This window comes from Aedes aegypti, chromosome 1 (assembly GCF_002204515.2).
Source record: "Aedes aegypti strain LVP_AGWG chromosome 1, AaegL5.0 Primary Assembly, whole genome shotgun sequence".
Classification (NCBI taxonomy): Eukaryota; Metazoa; Arthropoda; class Insecta; order Diptera; family Culicidae; genus Aedes; species Aedes aegypti.
Window position 1 is genome coordinate 201315419 of NC_035107.1, and position 20352 is coordinate 201335770.

Genomic DNA, 20352 nt, shown 5'->3' on the forward strand with positions numbered 1-20352 from the left:
AGAGCAGCGAAAATTTCAACACAAATATCACAATTTTTTTACTTGTTATCATGTATTATTATTATGTATTATGTATAAGCAGGGATTGAATCCTGAGAAAATTGAGAGAATCTCTCACGTATCGCTCTCTGTAACTATCATAACATGCTGCACATTATGAGAGACTGTTTATCGTATACTGCTACAACTTTGATCAGATTGGGGGGATAGTAGTGCATGATAAACCCCTCTAAACATGCTCCAAGCCTGGGGGACACTATTGCTATTGGAAGTTCGTGGATTGTTTATCGTGCCAGTAAAGAAAACCCCCTATCCCCAACGGTAAACAAGCAAGAAAAATTGATTTTATCATCGCTCTCTCTCTTTGGGGCTCTCGCTCGCTGCTTCCATTTATCTTGTTACACCTTGCGATACAATGACGATCGTGGACCGCAACAGATGGGATGTAATTCTTTGCTTGCTTTGATCGTGCTTCATACTCAAATGAGAACGAATTCTGCAATGCCTGTGTATGAGATAATGAATAAATGTTATGCTCTTTGTATATTTCTTCTGATTTTATAAATAACATAATACATTTATTTCCAAAATTATTATTTCCTGACGTGAGTGACAACTACTCACTTTCGCAAATTTCAGATTAAACGAAGTGAGTAATGTCGTTTTCGTTTTTAGGAACTGGGTTGGTGATCAACACATAAACAAACCAATGTCAAATAAATTGTAGTTCGGTCAAACCTGAATCGGGTTGGGGTTGAAACTGTGATTCAGAACGGTTTGCGCCAGTTCCAACCTAGGTTCAAAAACGAATTCGACATAAGTGTTACTCCCATATTGACATTTGACTATGTTACTCTAAAGTGAGTAACGATGGTGTTACTCACTTTTGAGCAGTTCCACTTTGTTCCGAAGTGAGTCGAAATCTACTCACTTTTGAGTAGATCTGAACGAGCGTGATATGGTTAAACTTGACAGTTCGGAAAATAGAAATAATAAACCATAGATGAATAATGTCGCTGGTGTTCCCTTTGTTCTCGTTCAGAAACATGTTGGGTACATAAGTGTCAAACTGCATACATTTTCGCGTTGACATTTATAAGCCATTTTATGAGACGTTTCGAATCATATGTTTTTTGTTTGTTTACCAGCTTTGAAACTTGCTGGCGGGCCCATTTATTTACGTTTCTTCTAGCGCTACATTTGGGAGGAGCTCATTCATTAATGGCGTGCAACGAGCTTTTCAATCTCCCCCAGTAAAATTAATATCAGCAGGTAGGGAAGAATTTATTTTATTGACTGGTAACATCAGACATGTAACCACGTAAAAAAAATAGCCAGAAAGAGAACGAAAATGTCATCACCAACAGAAACGTTACCAGCGCCATTCACATATCATGCTAGTTTTTCAAACAATAACAATGAGCGGCCCGCCAGAAAACGTCAACCGACTGTCTCGTAAAATGGCTTATAGCCCCGCCTATCTCCGCTAGCAAAAGATGTTTCTACTGCAACGCCAGCGACATTCTTCTTCTATGGTTTATTACTTCTATTGTTCGGAAGTTATTTTCTGCTCCCTTGAATTTGAGAATAACTATCCATCCGTCAGCTTCGTTCTGAAATAACTACTCGAAAGTCAAATCTCAAATGGGCCGACCGCGAAGTTCGATTTAGCCATTTGAGGGGAAAATAACTATCGAAATGTCAAATTTTAACTAAAAGTTAAACGAATTGGTGAAACGGTTCACAGCCTAAGTATTGTAATGAGCATTTACACCGTTGTTAATTGAAAGGCTTTCTTTACCTTCACCCGCAAGGTACAGTGTGGCTTGGAGTCAGTTTAGAAAGAAGAATCTGAAAATAAAATAGGTACCAACAAAATAAAAAAAAACATCTGAAAACACCCCTTAAAAACACAATGTCGAAATTAGTTTCGATAAACGGTCATTCGGGCTGAAAGGGTTTTTTGTCGCTCAATAAACCTCCGGAGCAATTTGTAGTTCAAGTAGTATTGCTGTTTGCGTTTGATGTGCAAATCTTGTTCAAATGGGCTTCAAATGCAGTAACTCAAAATCACCAAAGGATTCTAAGCAACCATGATTCAAATCACCGCCAACCTAGCAGAGAAAAGCATGCGTTGACTTCGCCTTCCTAGTGAAAAATCTTACCGCGTTTGGTATTTCCGCATTAGATGTTTGCGTTTCAAACGCACACAACAATATTATAACGTGGTACACAAGAACCTTTTTGTTTTCCTTTTACTCACGGTTGTGACAATTACAGCAGATCTATTAGACATCACCCTCGAAAGGTGCCGTAGGTGCCCTGTTACATGCATATTCAACATGGCCCAGGATGTGGTGAAGTTCACAGTGGGTTCTGATGAACGTCTTAGTGATAAACCTTCATAAATACAGGTATGTTCCGTTTTTATCACGTTCCGATTTTGTCACGTTCCGATTTCGTCAACAAATTATTCCGTTTTTATCAACACAATTTTTTTTATTTCTAAATTCTTAGAAAACATACTTAAAGCTTATTTTGAAGCAATTTAAATGCTTTTCAATAGCCTCAGAGTTGAATTTTCAACATTATGTTAATGTTGAGCACCTACGATACATGGTAGGTATCAAGTCATAAATAATCCAATAAGGTTTGACTCCTTCTTATCCACTAATCAATTGGAGTTTTCAAACTTAGCATGGTCTGCTGAACAAGATTAACCCATCCCATTGACAATCGAGAGTTGCTCTGGCCACGTCCTAGCAACAACTGGAATTTGTGATTAGTTGAGTACGTACCTAAAAGAGTTGCAGAGACCTCTCCGTTTTCTTATATTTCATGTCATCAAAGAATTTTCTATGAAAAGTTGATAGACATAGGGGCTGTCCTTTAATTACGTAGGACCATTTTTGACAGTTTTTCGACCTTCCTCTCCCTATGTTGATGTTTTTAAATGAAAATAGAATAAAAATAATTTGTATGGCACGTAAAATATCTTAGGATGGAGGAGGGGCTCCATAACCTCTTACGTGATAAATGGACGATCCCATATATGTTAAGTTCTGGAATCTTGATCTTTGAGCAGACATCAACCCCTTCCCCAATGGAGACTATAAGGTTAATAAGGAGTCTTATATCAACAGCTATACGCATATTCATAAAACTTTACAAAAGAGTTTCTTACCAAAAAGTTCTACTTTTTGGTAATGTTTGTTCTAGATTTAATACACTTTTGTGGTTTTGATGAACTTTCATAAAAATTAAAAATGGAATGGTGTTTGTTTGAATTATATGATTGTTTCTCTGTTGCATTGGTCAAATGTTCCTACGTATTTGAGTAAAGGAAACGATTTGGAAATTTCTCTAGAATAACTAGAAAAACAACATCATTTTTTTGCAATTTCTTATCGTAATATTCATCGTAATTCATCCCGCCAATCTGTCATGAAACGACCTACTTTCCTGCAGTGCGGTAATGATCCATTGCGCAACTGTAATCAGTTGCGTAACGAATACTACGCAACGCTTTTTCCTTTCGCAACTGTTTTGGGTTGCGTAATGAATCATTACATAACAATTTTCAGAAATTTCAATATAATAGTGAATGCATTCTGATATGGTTTCTGATACCCTCAAGCGGTCTTCTACGAAATTGCAAAAAAATGCTGTACGCAACTCGTTGCAGAACTCGATTTTTACAGCACCCGTAGTAATTATCCAACTCGGCGAGCCTCGTTTGATAAATCATTATTCTACAACTTGTTGAGTAAACTACTATTTCAGCAGCCTACTTGATGACAAAACGAAGTTTGACGGGACCACTAGTATTTAATAAGTAGTTTACGGAACAAGTTGCAGAATGGTGATTTTTACAGCACGAGTCGTAACTACGACGAGTACTGTAAAAATCGATTTCTGCAACTGTTGTGTTGTGCACATTTTTTGCAATTTCGTAGAAGACCATCAGAAGGGTATCAGAAATTATATCGGAATGAATTCACCATTATTTTATAATTTCTGAAAAATTGTTGTGTTATGATTCCTTACGCAACTCAAAACAGTTGCGTAATGAGAAAGCGTTGCGTAATGAATCATAAAAGCAGTGGTTTCAGTTGCGCAATGACTATTCCCGCTCTACATACTTCAGTGCAAGAAACTAGGCCGTTTCATGACAGATTGGCGAATTGAAAAACAGCCCATTACAATGAGTAATTGCAAATATTATTTTTACTTTAAAAAAACTAGAAATTTAAATTAGTTTATTGCCAGTCTCTTCGTATTCTAACGTAAAGCTAAAAAGCAATGGTGGCGCTGTTCTAGATTAGCGATTAGTGCATCCCTGTTCCTGGTGTTGACAAAAATGCAAAATATGTACCTTGACAAAAAGCGCTTAGTTGATAACTGCGGAAGTGTTTAAAAATACACTAAGCTGAGAAGAAGGCTCTTTCTCAGTTGGGATGTAATTCCAAATGGAAGAAGAAGCAGGATGAGGAGGATAAAAAGTGGAAAAGAAGTTGTTTCTTGTTCAATATTTCTTGAAAAAACAATGATCAGCTTGACCCACTTCCTTGTAATTATTTTTACAAATATGATACGAAAGACAATTATGTGATTATCGTTTTAATATTCTACACTACACTTATTGAAATTCTAATGAAGAAAGCTAAAACTATTATTGATTTATTACAAAATCAGATTGATTGATAGGAATATGCAATCAACTTTCATTACGAACCCATAGGAATAAACAATATAAATGCTCCTGACAGCTCCTAAATATCAATACTGTGCATTTATATGATGAGAATGTGTATTATCCTGACAAAACTGCAAATTTATTTTCAAATTTGATAATTTTTTTATTTAGGAAAGTTATTCCGTTTTTGTCACGGTTCCGTTTTTATCAACTGAAAATTGCCGATCGTGTTGATAAAAACGGAACATACCTGTACCATAAAAATCCAAATACAACTCTGTCAAAGCAACCGGAGCCGGCTAAAGTACAAAAGCACCCTAGCCAAAACAGGTGTTGTAAAACTTTCCGTAGTTCATAAATTGACGCTTTTTTTGTTTTTTTACATGGGGGAAATCTGCAAACAGATCCCCTGAACATCTTCCTTGATGATGAGCCCGATGGGCGTCATCCCGGCTATAAGGCACACGGCCTCTTTAGATACCCTGTACGTGCTTTCCAACCGCTTTAGGTTTCTGCTCGTACTAAGCGCTTTTGACCAGATTGGTCCTCCATACCTTAGTATGGAAAGCGCCACGCTTGCCAGTAGCTTGCGTTTGCTGGCAATTACAGCAGAGCTGTTCAGAGCTGCCAGATGATTTGATAGAAAATCTGTATCTACAATGTTAGAAAATCTGTGTCCCATACAAAAAAATCTGTGTCCATACAAAAATTGTTGAAAGAAAATCTGTGTTCCATACAAATTGAATCTGTGTCAGAATAAAAAATCTGAATACAGAGAAATCTGTATATGTGGCAGCCCTGGAGCTGTTAGACATCATCCTCGAAAGCGCCGCTATAGCCGTAGATGCCCGTTTACAGGCATATTCAACGTGGCTAGCAAAGCTGAGCTTGTAATCGATCATTACTCCAAGATGCCTACCGAGATCAGCGCCCGTTGCTCGGACTTGCGGTTGTTGACCACCACCACCTCAGTCTTGTGACGGGCCAGTCCTAGTTTCCTAGACTTCATCCATTCCTCAACTATAGTGATTATCATGCCCAAAGGTATGGGTGCCCTAGTTTAGGAGTAGTTGTGAACCTTAGAGGAAAACAATATGCACTCTGTCTCGAAAAACACCCAGAATCCGGGTATACATTTTTCAAATTGGGTAATATTTCCATATGCATTTTGATGAGTCTGGAAAGGGTGTGCAAGTTTCTTTGAGGAAAACAAAAACAAACTGTGTATGACGAGCGTATGGAAATAGAGTGCGCTGCTGTCAACTCTTCCTCCATCGATTCACCATAGACCACTAGGGTGATATCGTCGGCGAAGCCAACAATCTTAACACCCGTCGGAAGAAGGGACGTTCCGATATTGCAAAGTATCGATATTTGATTCAATACGATTATCGAATCAAAGTATCGATACCACCGATATTTTTTCTTTCTGGCGTTACGTCTCAACTGGGACAAAGCCTGCTTCTCAGATTAGTGTTCTTATGAGCACTTCCACAGTTATAAACTGAGAGCTTTTTTGCCGATTGACCATTTTTGCATGTGTATATCGTGTGGCAGGTACGAAGATACTCTATGCCCTGGGAGTCGAGAAAATTTCCTTTACAAAAAAATCCTCGACCAGTGGGATTCGAACCCACGACCCTCAGCATGGTCATGCTGAATAGCTGCGCGTTTACCGCTACGGCTATCAGGGCCCCTCTCCACCGATATATTGAATCAAAATATCGATATATCGGAATATCATATGATATATTTGCATGAAGAAAAATTGCTAAATCGCTTAGTGACCTACCGTTTAACTTCTTAGGATCCGAAGAAATCTTTGAGCACTCAAGATTATTGGTATTTTGACCGATATGGCCATAAACATCTTCTGGTAAGATACATAATAGTACAATTCGAATAGTAAATGCTTTTTTAAATACACAAAATGAATTATGAATTTGGAAAACTCTACAATTCTTTTCCTTATTAAGTGTACGATATATCGGAAGAAAATATCGATATCACCGATATATTGAATAGGAAATATCGATACCAAAATATCGAATATCGAAAGCAAAATATCGATACTCCGATATATCGGAAGTACAGTCGAATTTCGTTCGTTGCACTATTTTTAAGTGGGCTACGTTTTAATTGGGCTCCCGTTAGTTGGGCTATAGCCCACCTAAAACGGAGGCAAACGTCATTTTCTGACATAAGACGCAATTTATCAATGTTGGTAGCTCTGTTTTTCTTTTGTTCTATGTTATTTGACAGCTTGAAACTCAGCCCGATTAGTGAAAGTCTTTCACTAAGTGGGCTACAGGTTTAGTGCAACGAACGAAAGTTGACTGTATCGGAACGTCCCTAGTCGGAAGGGGCAGCCTCAGTACGTCATCGTACATCGCATTCCATAACAGCGGGCCCAGAATTAAACCTTGAGGTACTCCCGCGGTAATTCGAACGCTTTTCTGCCCCTCCTCTGCGCAATACAGTAGAATCCTACCATCAAAATAGCTTTCTAGAAGCTTACACAACTGCATCGGTACCTTGAGGCGGTGAAGTGCGTGTGCTATTGCTTCCCAGCTTGCGCTGTTGAACGCATTCTTCACATCCAGAGTGACAACCGCGCAGTAACGGATGCTACTCCTTTTAAGCTCGATTGCCACCTCAGCTGTCTGAATGACTGACTGGATAGCGTCAAGAATAGATTTACCTTTCCTGAATCCAAACTGTTGTTAGACAGGCCGTCCGCACCTTCCGTATACGGTACTAGCCTGTTGAGAATCAACCTCTCCAATAACTGGCCCGTTGTATCTAGTAGACAGATAGGTCTATACGCCGAAGGATCACCTGGTTTGCCCGCCTTTGGTAGTAGCACCAATTTCACAGCCGTTTTTAAGGCAACATTCGGGATACCATCGGGTCCCGATGACGCGAATGATTTCACGACTTCAGCCATTTCTTCGTTCGTCACTCTTGTCACTTCTTCTCCTTCATCTGCCGCATACAGCGCTGGGGGCCATGGGCTTGTGGGATGATGCGGGAAGAGTTCATCGATTATCGATCGCAGCAACTCGGGCGACTTCTCTTGGGGAGCTATGGCACCTTTGGTCTTAGCCATTATCACTCGAATTGGCACTCTCGCATAGACTATCAAAGCATGCGCGTTTTCGACTCTTAACATCCTTTTTGAGAACCAATTTTGCCTCTCTGAATGCTGCACCGCGTTCTTCTCTTTGTGCTTCTGTGCGTGCGCGTTGCAGTGCTGTCCTAGATATATCTGGCAACGCCAAGATTGCTACCCTTAGCGCTACGTTAGGAATACTATCTGGACCGGGCGCTTTATTCAGCTTTAATCCTTCCGCAACCGTTATCAGCTCGGCGTTAGAAACTTGGATATCGCCATTATCTTCACCTACGTCAGCGTACGGTGTGGGCAGCCATGCGTAGGAAAGAGACCGTCCACTATCAACTTCAGTTTGTCAGGGCACATTTCCGCTACTGTTACTGGGCCCTTAATCTTTGCCATCACTACTCGATAGGCGTTGCCCCAGGGATTTGTGTCAGCTGCGCGTTTGAGTCTGTCTGTCTTTCACCGCTGATTCCTTGGCTCCAACTTTCTCGGCATAGTTGCGTCACACGCTTTTGCCAACGCTTCTGTCAGTTCTCCTGCATCCATGTTTGGAGCGTCGAGCAGTGTACTTCCCCTTGTAAAAAATACTCTGTAAAACGTATAATGTGAAATCATTCAGGTTATCACTTCTAACCATTCGTTCATAGGTACAGTAAGCATGAAGCGGCATCATACTATTTGTGATAACTCAGGATTACAACGGATATTAAATACATGTTTATTACAACTACAATTACTCCATTTATTCCATCTATTAAGTACCGATCAACAATCTCGAATTCCATACTACACTGCTATCTAGGTTGATCGGAAAAGGAAGTTAATATTGACTTGCCACCTTCTTCTTCTTCTTTTTGGCATTAACGTCCTCACTGAGACAGAGCCTGCTTCTCAGCTTGGTGTTCTTATGTACACTTCCACAGTTATTAACTGAGAGATTTCTTGGCAAAAGTTGCCATTTTTGCATTCGTATATCGTGTGGCAGGTACGATGATATTCTATGTCCAGGGAAGTCAAGGAAATTTCCATTAAGAAAAGATCCTGGACCAACCGGGAATCGAACCCAGACACCTTCAGCATGGCTTTGCTTTGTAGCCGCAGACTCTAATCACTCGGCTAAGGAAGGCCCCGATTTGCCACCTTATCTACCTGCAACCATGTAGATACTTCGTTTTGAAGATTTGATCAAGCCTATTTTGTGTTCTCACACAATGTAGGTATTTCGGATAATGAAAACGGCTTTAACTTCAATTAGAAAAGATTTTCTTCATTACTCTTTTGTATTTATTGTATACTGTATATATTATACACGAATAACTAAAATTAATCAATAAAAATTACTTTTCGTTCATTGTATTCTCTTACTAGAATTAAAAACAAACATGTATAAAATTATCTTGTCGTTATGAGGTAGATAACAATTCATCCGAATTCGTTCGTGCTGCTCGTTTTGCATCGTTTATGTCAAACAGAAAAAAAAACATAGACAAAGTAATTAAACAAATGAATCGAGATTTTCGTCGTCAACGCAATGAAAGCCTTTTGTTTGATAGCACTCCAATACCGCCGTCCTGGCGAATTAAGTAGAAAATGAAAAACAAAGGCAATGTAAAATAAGACATTATCCTTTTCTCCTTTCTATGTTTGACTTTCTTGTTCTGCGCTGTTGTGGTTCTCTCGTGTTTGGATTGTTCTTCATTTGTGTTTGTTCCGTTTTCGTTATTTCTGTACACAGTTTTGTCATTCCTAGCGAACGAATAAGTTTGTTCTTTATATTATGCGATTTTTTAAGTATATGTATGAAACAAAAACAAATTGTTTCTTGCCGTGAATGAACTCTCTGCATTCTGGAGTTGGGTGATTGAGGATTTTAGTGTTATGGGTATGGGTGTATGTATGTGTGAAAAATAAATAAAATAGTTTTCTGTTTGTTAAATAATCCGTTCTATATAATCACTGTACAAAATAGCATATATATATATTTGGGTGAGCCTCGAGCTCGAAACTGAAACAGGTATTGATCGGTTTCAATAAATACTATCCGTTTACGGGTTGTGGAAATTGAAGTTTGTGGAAGTAATTCTAATAACAAGTAAAACGGAAATCCAACCTATCACCGTGGCTCTCGGATAGCACGGAACTTATGGAATGTGGTTCACAGAAGCGGTTCATGTTACTTTACAAGTTTGGATGTGTGTGTAAGTATGGTTCTATCCTGTTTCCTATTTATAATGTACGCATGCGTTTGTATTTGCTGAATGTGTGTGTGTCTGTGTTTGCTACATTATACATCTAAAAACAATAACTGAGAAATGCTTTGGCTATAGATGTATTCGAGTGTGGCGAGTAAATGGTACATGTGTCTATTAAAATTATTTTGGTTTTGCTGGAGTGATTTTTCACTTTACGTTACGTATGAATGGGTGTGTTACTGAGTTGATTCTATTGTGCTGTAAAGTGTCTGGAAACTGGGAAGAATGAAACGTAGAGTTGCATAATTATTGCTATGAGTATCAGGTGACTGTGTGTGTTTGTTTGTTAATTATTACGGTGCATTGATATGTGTTGATGAGTTTGATACAGATTTTGCTGAAAGATGTCTGGAAATTTACCAATACTCTTGCTATGATGTCTTTAATCGAACGGAAGATTTAAAACTATGACTGTGGAGACTGCGGTAGGATTAAGAACATACGTGTTGCAACACATATTATTATAAATAGAACAAATGGGTGAAGGAAGAAGTGCATTGTAAAATGGTAACTGTATTCATTGTCTCCTATAGATTAAATTTAGAAATTAGAGGTTTATATAAACATAGGCGTAAAATTGTTATCTACATTCATGCTGACAAAACTAACCGATATTTCTCTTTCTAGAAATATGTAGTGTTCGATTCGAGAGTTGCGCTTTTTGCTCTTTCGTTTTTTTTTCCTCTTCATTGTAACAGTGCTTAACACATGTGTATTTCGGATTCTTTTGCACATTTTAGCGATATATTTAAAAGAAGCGATTTTAGAAAGAATTCATCACAATTTTGCCAACGTTTCTTGACGTTAATTTTGGAACAAAATTCAAATTTCAGTTTTTTCTCCTAGTCCTGAAAGTTTTGTCATTCATTTATAAATAATGCAAATAGAATAGAATTTAGGAAATGACAGTCAGTTGATGTTTGTCGAAATTGTATGAGATGGACTGGCGTTATTGAAAAAAAAAATGTTGGCATTAACGAATACTACAAGTTTTCAAGTAGGAAGCGAACCTGTAATCTGTTTCGCTATCAGTTGAATATTTTTTCCAGTTTTGTGAACTTTGGCTGAAATGATACGTATCGACCTAACTTCTAAGCTATGTACTAACTTTGTAGGGTGCCGGTGCCAATAGTGGATTACCTAAGCAAAAATTATAACATAATAGTGAAAAGTCCTAAAAGAGATTGTTTTGGCGTCTACCGAAAGATTTAAGACTCTATTATAAGGAGAACATGTGAAAAGAGCGGCACGAAATATTTTCGAGTGATTCGTATAAAATCATGATAAATGAGTTTTTTTTCATATTCAAATTTGATTTCGAAGCACGGTTAAAACAAATGAAGATGTAAAACATGAATGTAAGGGGAGAAGCGTCTTTTTTCGACCTAGCAACATTTTTCGACCCATTCATATGATTTCGGCCTACTTTGTATGAAAGTCCGGAAAATGGCACATAATTGTTGCATGTCGAAAATTAGTGCTTTTCCCCTATATTTCCACGAACTGCTTTAAGGATCTCTATAAAACTCCTCTCTTTGGAATTTTTCTGGAAGTTCTTGGTGAAATACATTTTGAGATTGATAGAAAATATCGCACCTGAGAACTTCTCCAAGAATTTGTCAAGAAATTCTTCTAAAAAGCCTTATGAATTTCTAGCTTGAATGCTTGCAGATCTTCCTGATTATCAAAGAATTCCTATAGGAATCATTCCAAATTCTTCAGGGGTCTGACCAGCAATTGCACTTAAAACATCTTCAAGTAAGGCCTGTACTCGAAAAAATGCAAAATTTTTATCCGCGTGTAACTTTTTTGTCCGTGGGTAAGAATTGATGAAAATTTGGGTATAACTAGATTGGAGTGTATTATTTACATTTGCAAAATTTCATAACAATCGGTTCAGTGATTATTAAGTTGGCATTGAAACAAGATGAAAATCCCTGGAGTATTTTGCTCGCCGTCGTGGAAAATCCGGCTGCGAGCATGAGATGGATCGGAAGACAACTGGGAATCACCCATACAACTGTCCTTAGGGTGGTAAAATATTTTAAGGAGTCCCAGACGGCCGAGCGGCGGGCTGGAAGTGAAAGAAAATCGAGAACAGCTGACCCTGTGAAGGCTCGGAAGGTGTTGGATTATTTCAAGCGTAATCCGAACCTTTCGATTCGCGACGCGGCTTTGAAGGCCAAGTGTTTCGCCTGGTTCGTTCAGCAAACCATGAAACGAGCTGGGCTTCGTGTATTCAAGGTACGGAAGGCACCGAACCGGCGTGATCAACAAATCTCGCGCAAGGAAGCTATCGAAAGTAATTAACGAAACCGAAATGTGTGGTTATGGATGACGAAACCTACATCAAGGCAGACGCAAAGCAGATACCGGGGCTGGAGTTGTACGTTGCCAAATCACGGTTTGATGTTCCGGAAGACATAAAGAAGAAAAAAAAATGTCAAATTCGTCAAAAAATACTTTCTCTGGCAGGCCATATTCCAATACGGTAAACTCAGTAAACCGTATATTAGAACGGGTACCATCAACAGCGAAATTTACCGCACTGAGTGCCTCCAGAAGCGTCTGGCGCCCTTCTTGCGGTCTCACGTTGGCGAGACATTATTTTGCCTATACATTAGGGGTCATGCACAAATTACGTGACGCTGCACGGGGGGGAGGGGGTCGAGCCAAGCGTGACAAGCCTTACAAAATTTTCGGAGGACTCATACAAAAAGTGTGGCAAAGGGGGGGTTCGAAAATGTTGAAATTTAGCGTGACATAATTTGTGTACCATCCCTATGGCATATTCGTTTTTATAAAGTATACTTTTGATTTAATATAAAACATCGAATCCTTGAAATTAAAAGAAGTTTTTGAACAATTCTGAAAAACCGTAAGAAATTGCTGAGAAATTTTTGAGGGATTATTGGGATGATTTGTAACATAGTGTAAAAACTCAGGTGAATTGCCGGAAGTAACGTCACTTGAAATATCTGAAACATAACTTAATATAAGGGGTAAATGGATTTGTAAAAGAAATCTTGATATCTAAAAAGCAATTCCAAGTAAAATATAAGGTGTAATTCCTTAAGAAATTAAGGAGGAAATGTTTAAAGCAATCTGATTGCGAAATTCATTGATATCTTTTTCATGAAATTTCTTCTTGGGAATGACTTGAAAAATCCAAAGAATAGTTTATGGAGATATGCAAAATTCCAATAGAACCCAGGAAGTCATTCCTTGTATTTTAAAGCAATTCTTTTGATGGAATGATTTTTAGTGATTACTGGAAGAGCCCCAAATAATCGGAGGATTACCTGGAAAAATTCCTAGGGAATCGGATGCTTTGGGAGGAATACTTCGAAAAAGATCTTGAGAGATCTCGAGAATTTCTCGAACGATTTCTGAAAGAAACGCTGAAGGGTGTTAAAGTTTCATTCACAAATTTCATAACGCCAAAAATGGCCTATCAGATTGCCTGCAGAAAAACATTTCTATGACTATTCAAAATGAATTTGTTTGTGAAACAAAAATGTTGGCCACCATTTTGTTTTAAGTTAATTTAAAAACAACAATATGGGTTTTGAAATGGCAAGAAGAATGATCCTTAAATGATCCTCTGAAAAAAAAAAAAACATACAAATCGGTTGAACTGTCTCAGAGAAATCTAAGAATTACAGTATGTTTTTTTATGTAATCAGAGATCTTTATAGACCAGCGTGGTAGCAGAAACATAAATGTGTATTACTCAATGACGGAAGTCTCTAGAAAAACTGTTTGGGTTTATTTTACGAGCAGAGTGAGGTGAGAGATCTCGGCTGTGTTAGAACCTGTGTGTTCGATCTGCGTATCATTCATGTATATGTGTATTAGCGTAACCTAAGTATAAAATTACTGTATATTGCACGTGGTTTGTGAGTGTTTGTGTTAAAGTTCAAACTGCTGTCATTTCCGATTTCGGGTTCGCTGAATGGCACGTTTTTATTTCATTTGAGCCGAGCAAAAAAGCTCTTATGATGGTTCTTGATGCTATTTCTAATTGAAACTGGAAATATTGGACATAAATAACATAATGAACAACTGATCGACACTGATAGAATAAAGGAACGACAAAACTTTTCCATCCTAGCATCACATCCTATTGACTGAAATGGCCTTCGTTTTCGTGTTGTTTTTGTATGTCTGTGTTTGTTAGTGTGAGTTAATTAGTATCTTTTTTACAATTATAGCTTTTTATTCTTCTGTCAATTTGTACAAGCAAGGCACGTTACATACGTTTCTTTGCCATTAGATTCTTTCATTAGGTTTTGAGTTGTGTTTGATCCTAGCCCTGTTCGCTTTGTTACTCTTGTTTGTTCGTATCGCACGGTTGCCAAATCACATGTCTTCCGAGTTGCCGGTATAGTGGCTGTGTGTTATTTGTGAAATTTGCTATGATTTTTTTTAACTCTATCGACTCTAAATCGCTGGGATTAGATAAAATTCTTTCAACCCATGTTGTTCTTCGAAGTCGCATCGTTTCGTTTTCAGTTTTAACTAAAGTCATGTTAATTCTGTTCGTCGCAACATCACGATAACGATACACGCATATACATATCGTTTGCTGTGTTAGCCATTGACGATTCTCCTTTGTTCACAAATGTATTCCTCTTATTTTCTTAAATGTTCTCCAACACAAATATGTGTTTAGCTTAACAATTTCCATCACAATCTCCCTTTTGTTTGTTCCTCTTTTTTGTTAAGTGTTTGTTAGCCTTCCGAAATTATATTTCGATCGTCTACTATACGCACACTATTATCAAATGTAATGGGACTTAAGCTATATATGTACTTAAAACAGATCCGATTTATAGATGATTTTCTTCAATATCTTTTATTTTTACAAAATACGTATCGCTTGGAATTTCAATTTTCGTTCGCTAATTCGATCGTAACCTTTCTTGAAACACAAAAGAGGCTTACGAAAACAATGAGGCTTAGCACAATTTTAATTCTCTTATTCCAAATCAAAATTTTGCAGTTACAATCACTGAAAACAGCAAAAATGGTCGAATTTATCATAATGCGTCAGCTGGTATAATTGTAATTGCCTGTGTTGTGTCTATGCTCCATAATTTGTTCATACTTTTTTTATTCAATTTCATCTGTTTTTGTTAGTACTATTATAATTTTAATAGGTCAACTTACTTCCTACTGTTCGTTTCAGGTACCAGAATGTAATATATCTTATGCTTTTTAGTATTTTTCTTAAACATTTTGTTTTTTTTTCCTCTATAAATTAATGCGTCTGCAGTATAATAATAAGAATAATAATAATAGTAATATATAGTTTGTATAATGTTTCCATTATAGCTGTTGCATGTGTTTAACGTTTGCCTTGCCATTTGGGATTTTTCTTTCTGACGGTTGACCATTTTACCATCGCACATAGCGGATGGAGCTGTACATACATCTCTGACGCAATAGCAATGCAATAAACATAAAGGGATTTTTATTCACAACAACTTTTAACTTATAAATTAACCTCTATTGCATTTAGGTACGTTGAGTTTACGTTGGAAGGCAGATTTGCTAAAGTGGTTTTCAAGTGCGAATGCATGGTTGAAATGAAACATTGTTCCAACCCTAAATCAACTGACGAATTTTATTCACTTTGTCTTAAACCATTTGGATTTGCTCTTTTCAACAATCAATTTGATGTATTGGACACATTTTTCGAGCAACAAATCGAAGCAGCCTCTGACCCAGACTCTTTGATTCAAGTGAAGATGCAAAGGGTGCCGCCAATCGTGGTCAGTATTTTCAAATTGGCTGGATTCAGCCAGGGGATCTTTCGCTCAATTAGATGAATCAAGACCGTTCTGCTGGAAAATCTCAAAGAACGCGAACTACTTCTCGAGCATCTTGAAGAGTTTTATGTTTCACTTGGGGTTTGTAGATTTAAACTTCGTTTTAAGTTTCGGAATCAAAATGGATAACGAAATTACGCGTGGTTTCTAACAGATCACAGACTATTCTGCCGTTAGGTTTATGTCATCCTTGCTTCTTAGCCTTACGCTGACAAAAATCCACACGTTCGATCTGTGTGTTTAAAATGTTGATCAGAGGCGCGTGATGGCCGATTAATGAGAGAAAGTGCAAGTTGAGACTCAAAGGCCGGTTCTTCAACTTCAGCATAATAAACGTGCACAGTCCTCACTCCGGAAGCTGATGATGATAAAGACGCTTTTTACGCGCAGTTCGAACGCGAGTACGACAGCTGCCCAAGCCACGACGTCAAAATCATCCCAGGAGATCTAAACGCTCAGGTTGGCAAGGGAGAAAAGTTTAGACCAACTATTGGAAAGTTCAGCGCCCACCGGCTGACGAACGAAAACGGCCTACGACTAATCGACAACATTATCGACGTCAGGACCTATCGTGGCGCTATCATCGAATCTGATCACTATCTGGTGATGGTTAAACTGCGCTCAAAACTCTCCGTCGTTAACAACGTACGGTACCGACGGCCATCCCGGTATGACCTAGAGCGGCTTAAGCAACCGGATGTCGCCACAGCATACGTGCAGCATACTGGGCAGCATTACCGACAGAGGATGAACTGGATGAAGCCCCTCTTGAGGACGCCAAGAGAACAGTGAAAGCGGCCATCAACAATGCAGCTGAGAGCAACGTCGGGTACGTGGGATGGAGTCGACAGAAAAATGATTCGACGAGGAATGTAGGCAGATTCTGGAGGAGGAGAATGCAGCGCGGGTGGTCATGCTGCAGCAAGAGACTCGACAGAACGTGGACCGTTATGGATGGAAACGGCAACAGCAGACCCGCCTTTTTCGGGAGAAAAAAACGCCGCCTGGAGGAGATGGAACAGCTGTGCCGGTCTCAAGAAACACGTAAGTTCTATCAGAAGCTCAGTGCATCCCGCAACGGCTTCGTGTCGCGAGCCGAGATGTGCAGGGATAAAGATGGGAGCACGCTCGTCCGAGGTGATCGAAAGGTGGAAGCAGCACTTCGACGAACACCTAAATGGTGCTGAGAGCACAGGCAATGAGAAACAACGGAGGAAATGCCTTCGTCAGTACTGCGAAGGATGGAAAGTGGGGGATGGATACTTTGAGGGAGATTAAGGATGCCATTCACCAGCTCAAGAACAATAAAGCTGCTGGTAAGGATGGTATCGGAGCTGAGCTCATAAATATGGACCCGAATAGGCTGGCCATTTATTTGCATCGGATGCACAATCTAGGAAACAGAACAGCTACCGGAGGAGTGGAAGGAAGGGGTAATATGCCCCATCTACAAGAAAGGCGATGAGTTAGAATGCGAGAAATTCCGAGCGATCACCATTCTAAATGCGACCTACAAAGTATTATCCCAGATTATCTTCCGGCGTCATCTTTAGTGAACAAGTTTGTGGCAAGTTCTTTACTGTACGGTAAATCCTCCAAAAATATCGTGAATACCAGGTCCCAACGTATCACCTTTTCATCGATTTCAAGGTGGCATACAATAGTACAACCGCGTAGAACTATGGAAAATCATGGACGAGAACAGCTTTCAAAAGGCCGGTAGTCCTCTACGGGCATGAAGCGTGGACGATGCTCGAGGAGGACTTGCAAGCACTTGGAGTCTTCGAACGTCGGGTGGCTTAGGACGATCTTTTGCGGTGTGCAGGAAAACGGTGTGCGGCAGCGAAAGATGAACCACGGGTTCGTCCAACTCTACGGTGAACCAGAAGGTGGCCAAAGCTTAAAGGATACTATGGGCAGAGCATGTTGCAAGAATGCCGGACAGCAGCCCTGCAAAGATGGTGTTCACTTCGGATTCGGTTGGTACAAGAAGGCGTGGAGCTCAGCGAGCTAGGTGGGCGGATCAAGTGTTTATCGATTTGGCGAGCGTGGGGCAGAACCGAGGATGGAGAGGTGCGGCCACGAACCGAGTATTGTGGCGTGAAATTGTTGATTCTGTGTTATTTGTTTAGAGGTTAACTAAATACATGATATTGTACCAGAGTAAAAGTTGGGACCTGCTAAAACATACTTAAAATACTCAATTTTTCATGCACACTAGTGCCACCTAGCGGCAAAATTACGACCCAAACTATTGACTTCCGATTGTCCTTGATATGCTGAACAACTTTGCTGAAGACCGTACCATTATAGCTCATCAGCATCTAGATGCTATATATCATGAATGTTGAGGTGATGCTAAACTTTTCAGGGTGCTTCAATATTCAGCTGAGTGTTGATAGTCAGAGTGAGATTTTTTCAAGCGAATCCGTAGTTATGACGGGTAGTGTATAACGCATGGCTTTACTCAAGGTCAGAAATGATCATTTTCCCCCAATTGCATCGCACCAGAAAGTCCACGTCCAGCAAAGTTCCTTCCCCTTAACAATGATCGTGTTCACGTGTGTTTCAGATGACGACTGGTTTTGGGTTGAAGCGCAAAAGCAGTTAAAAATTTTGGAATCTCGAAACATCCGGCCAGTAGTGTTGTGTGCGCAGTTTTGGTGGGAACGCATTCCCTCGATATAAACTCCGCCAAACGTTTTACATAACCTTAAACATATCCGCAAATGTTTCAATATGTAAAATAAGAAGCCTCTCGTTCAATCAATATTGTTTTCGTTTTTCCATCGATTAAATCTCACTAATTTCTATATTTAGATCAAAATAAAATTATAAAAAAAACATCTTTCTTTTTGAATGAATATAGCTTCCGTTTCGCCCGCTTATTTCTTCTCTCTTATTTATAAAGGGTTCCATTTAGCCAAAGTATGATTGAGAATAATATAGATAGTTAATTAGTGCATGAAAATGGGTCATCTTACTTTGTTCCTATGTTGGTGGCGATCACAAGTTCGAAACGGTCGTTCGGATGAGGGTGCTACTAATGAACAGTGACGACGACGACGATGATGATGATGATGTTGTTGATGATCTGGATCTCGGCCTGGCCGACGACTTCCGCTGTAGGGTAACTAACCGTTCGGTCCGACAATGGGTCGCCGGAAGTTCCAACTGGAGGTATGCTGTTGATGAAGGGGCTTCGTGCTGATACTGCTCTCATTCAGCAGGGAAGAAGAGTTGTTCAAGTCTTCCAGATGGTCCAGGTCGTCCTCTTCGTCGGCATCGACGATCTCGCACTGGTTGTGGTTACTACTGGAATTGAGCAATTGCTGTCGGTGAAGAGGTGATAACCGAAGGCAGTCACTATGGAAGCCTGCTGCTGTTCGCTGCTGTTGTTCGTTGTTGTTGCATTCCGCTTCGTCCAGGTTGCTTCCGGACGCGGGTGCTAACCGCATATGTACGGATAGCTGCTGTTGCTGCTGGTGCGTTTGGGGAGAGCAGTCGGTACTCGGGAGGTTATTGGTAGAGGTATTTGATTGGTTAGCATCGTCGTTTTGATCACAGTTAGTTACATCATCGTCGTACGGTTCTATACTATTACTATCTATGGTTAAATCTAATAATCTACGTTGGCTACTATCGAAGAGCGAAGTGTTCAGTACGGCTGCTGGAGAGAGGTATCCTACCGGTGTCGGTTTGTTCTTCAAATACTGCGAGAGAAAGAGCAAAGAAAGAAATATCGATTGATTAGAATGATTTAAAATGAAATCTTGAGTTGGATAACTATCAAGTTTTAGGTCTATATTTACTTTAATTTGAATTCTGAAGAGTCGAATGATCAGAAATTTTTTTATAATTAAAAAACATGGAAAGTACTTTATCTTTACTAGTTTTTACTTATTTATGTTTCTTCAGTTGTTCCTGATCAACAGAAATATTTACGGATAATATGCTTCACATGGAGTGCTTCTATATGATCTTGTTAAGGTGAAGGTTCATTGAGCACGTAAACATAATGTTGCCACCCACTCGAGCCACCCGCTAAAGCACCCTCTCGAAGCCACCCAACAAGGCGGAGCACAATGTTATGTGCGTCGGCCAAAAATAAATCATCATGTTTCATGTATACCTCCACCAACAAAATTATGTAGGTAGTGTTACTTGCACACGTTTCATGCAAAGGTATTATTGTCGATATGAATTCATCAACAACTTCATAAAAACTCAAAATCACAATTTATTTTATTTGGTAGTAAAAACATGTTTTTAGACCAAAATTATAAGCATTTTTCACACCATGCGTGTGTTGTTTAATTTTTTTGGCAGTTTTCTCCTCTCTTCTCTCGCTTCTCACGGACGGAGAAAGTTGCCATCAGTATGCATTTGAATTCTACAGTCAATTGTACTGTATAATATCTTATATTCATTTTTGCTGTTAATTTGCGT

General features: G+C 39.1%; 1 protein-coding gene across 1 annotated transcript in view; it reads right to left on the bottom strand.

The window, feature by feature from the left end:
• Positions 1 to 18696: 18696 nt before the first annotated feature.
• Positions 18697 to 20352, bottom strand: part of LOC5567074 — a 216015-nt gene continuing 214359 nt past the window's right edge. Inside the window, exon 9 of the mRNA XM_021857215.1 lies at positions 18697 to 19616. Within this exon, the coding sequence (XP_021712907.1) occupies positions 19038 to 19616 (579 nt within the window). The 3' untranslated portion in view covers positions 18697 to 19037. The remainder of the gene's footprint in view (positions 19617 to 20352) is intronic.